General features: G+C 46.3%; 1 protein-coding gene across 5 annotated transcripts in view; it reads right to left on the bottom strand.

Annotated features, from left to right (window-relative positions):
• Positions 1 to 2500, bottom strand: part of uso1 (USO1 vesicle transport factor) — a 38761-nt gene that overhangs the window by 27201 nt on the left and 9060 nt on the right. For all 5 annotated transcript variants that reach the window (XM_058379300.1, XM_058379320.1, XM_058379328.1 and 2 more), the window contains 9 exons: positions 2492 to 2500; positions 2224 to 2326; positions 2085 to 2140; positions 1821 to 1941; positions 1152 to 1333; positions 757 to 897; positions 582 to 670; positions 206 to 360; positions 1 to 92 (listed from right to left, as the gene is read on the bottom strand). The exon at positions 1 to 92 is cut by the window's left edge and continues 114 nt beyond it; the exon at positions 2492 to 2500 is cut by the window's right edge and continues 92 nt beyond it. In XM_058379300.1, coding sequence (XP_058235283.1) covers positions 1 to 92; positions 206 to 360; positions 582 to 670; positions 757 to 897; positions 1152 to 1333; positions 1821 to 1941; positions 2085 to 2140; positions 2224 to 2326; positions 2492 to 2500 — 948 coding nt within the window. The remainder of the gene's footprint in view (positions 93 to 205; positions 361 to 581; positions 671 to 756; positions 898 to 1151; positions 1334 to 1820; positions 1942 to 2084; positions 2141 to 2223; positions 2327 to 2491) is intronic.

The following is a 2500-nucleotide window of genomic DNA, read 5'->3' as shown; positions in this document are numbered from 1 at the left end:
GTGTGCTAACGCTACTGACGCACACCAGTTAGAGAGCGAGTCCGCCGAAAACAGACCTCCACACAGCAACTGACCGGCTGAGATTGACTGAGCTACTCACAGACACACATACACACACACAGACAGTGAGGGACAGATGCTGTTATAATGACTCTGTGTTTAATTCTAGTAAGCTGTTATAGTGTGTGTGTGTGTGTGTGTGTACCATCTATAGTAGAGGGCAGCAGAGTGGACACGATCTCAGCCTGTCCTTTATGGTTCTTGTAGAGGAAACACTGGAAGCAGTACAGCACAGCACAGCGCAGGACGAAGGGCTGACGCTCGTTCACCATCGACATCAACAGCACCACAATAGCAGGCCTGTGACACACACACACACACACACACACACACACACACACACACACAGTTACATCATTAGGAGCGTGTCTCTTTTTTCCTTCACTGAGACACAGAAGCCACACCTTCATTATGATCACAGCACATGTTTATTACTAAGGTGGAGCAGCAGAGGCCACACCCACTTCACTTAGGCCACACCTCCAAATTCTCTCAGAACACACACAGTGCAGGACGCTCACCGTGGCGGGTTGGATGGAGCGTTCACTGAGGCAAAGTAATCCTGATTGACCTGTGAGCCACGGATGACCTCTGACACAGTGTTGATCGTCTGCAGAGAGAGATAATGAGGAAGAGTCATTAAATAATTAACAGATTAGTGAGGGAACTCAAACAGGCATAAGTGTGTGTGTGTACCTCAGTGAGGATATCAGCAGGAACACCAGTAGCCATCAGTATGGTACAGAGCTGCTGTAACAGACCACACTGGAACATGGACTTCTGACAGCTGGCCGTCGCTCCGGGAGAATTCACCGGAGACACCATCACACGCACCAGCTGTGGACACACACACACACACACACACACGGACGTTATACATTTATGTATATTAAATCATCACAGGAGAATTCACTCAGGGTTTTAAGCTGTGTAGGTTTAGTTTATTAAAAGCTAGGGCTGAGCCGTAAGCATCATGGTTGCCATAGTGACTGAGATTTACTGTGATATCAGCATCTGGAATGGAAACTCAGAGAATAGAAATTCAGTACAGTTAATTCTAGCTTGTGTGTGTGTGTGTGTGTGTGTGTGACCTGCAGCATGAGGTGTAGGTTGGTGACTTTCTGAGCAGACCAGCCCCCCCCACTCTCCTCCCCTAGCTGGAACCACTGCTTCATCCTTTGGATAAAAGAACCCTCCTTAAAGAAGTTCTGATTGGAGCTGTTGTTCTTCAGAAGGTTCAGCAGCAGGAGCAAACAGTCCTCCACCACGATGCCTACACACACACACACACACACACACACACACACACACCATAGGTATATACACTAGGGCTGTAACGAGTCCTCGAGTAAGTTGAGTAATTCAAATACAAAACATCATCGAGGTAAATTAGCTGGCTCGAAGCTTGGTTTAGTCCATTTACTGTAACTACACACAGAGCACTGCGTTTCCCCACGGACCTTTATTACTGAAGCACAGCCCACTAAACTCCAGGAGATAACAGCGAGGGGCGAGAAGATTCAGGCCAAAGAAAATGGCAGAAAGTTTTCACAGTTTGGGATCATGAACTGAACTGGTGTAGCACAACACTGCAGGTTCCATACTTCAACATCTCACTCACACACAGTCCCTGAGACACTGACCACACTCCACACACACACACACACACACACACACACACACAACATTCTCAAACTCAAACTGGGACGATGGCTATGAGACAGGTATGACCGCGTGTGTGTGTGTGTGTGTGTCCACACCTCCGTCGCTCGTCCCCTCCTCAGTGATGATGTCCAGCAGTCTCTCAAAAGCATTCTCAAACGCTACAATCTTCTGGATGGCAGCGTTTCCTTTAGTCAGCTGCTGCAGCAGGAGGAGACCCTGAACACACACACACAGGTCAGGTGTGTGAATGTGTGTGTGTGTGTGTGTGTGTGTGTGTGTGTGTGTGTGTAAGAAGGTAAAAAAACAAAACAAAAAAACCACTGTAACTAAAATGTCTGAACATGGAGAAGACAACCTACATCATTACGGATCACTTCCCTGGAGTCAGCAAGTAAATCCATCAACCTGGACACGCCTACAAACAAACAAACAAACAAAGACACTGACCATGCACTGTGATTATTTATGTGTGTGTGTGTGTGTGTGTGTGTCACTGACCCATAGGGCTGATGAGGATGATGCCCTGAACCTGAGCACACTGACATTTCAATAAAGCTGTCAGGAGCTTCACACCAGGCCAGCGCACATGGAAATCAAACTCCTACACACACACACACACACACACACACAGAGACACAGAGAGTTCATATACTTTACACATCAAGTTCACAGAAACAGATTAGTCTCATCCTAAGAAGTTAAATTATAAATAGTTATTATTATTATTTCATTAAAATTTAGATTATTTTGTAAATCTCAGACTGACCTCGAGCAG

The sequence above is a fragment of the Hemibagrus wyckioides genome, linkage group LG03 (genome assembly GCF_019097595.1).
Source record: "Hemibagrus wyckioides isolate EC202008001 linkage group LG03, SWU_Hwy_1.0, whole genome shotgun sequence".
Classification (NCBI taxonomy): domain Eukaryota; kingdom Metazoa; phylum Chordata; class Actinopteri; order Siluriformes; family Bagridae; genus Hemibagrus; species Hemibagrus wyckioides.
The sequence above is the reverse complement of the archived record's forward strand: the minus strand, read 5'-3'. Positions and strand labels throughout refer to the sequence as shown.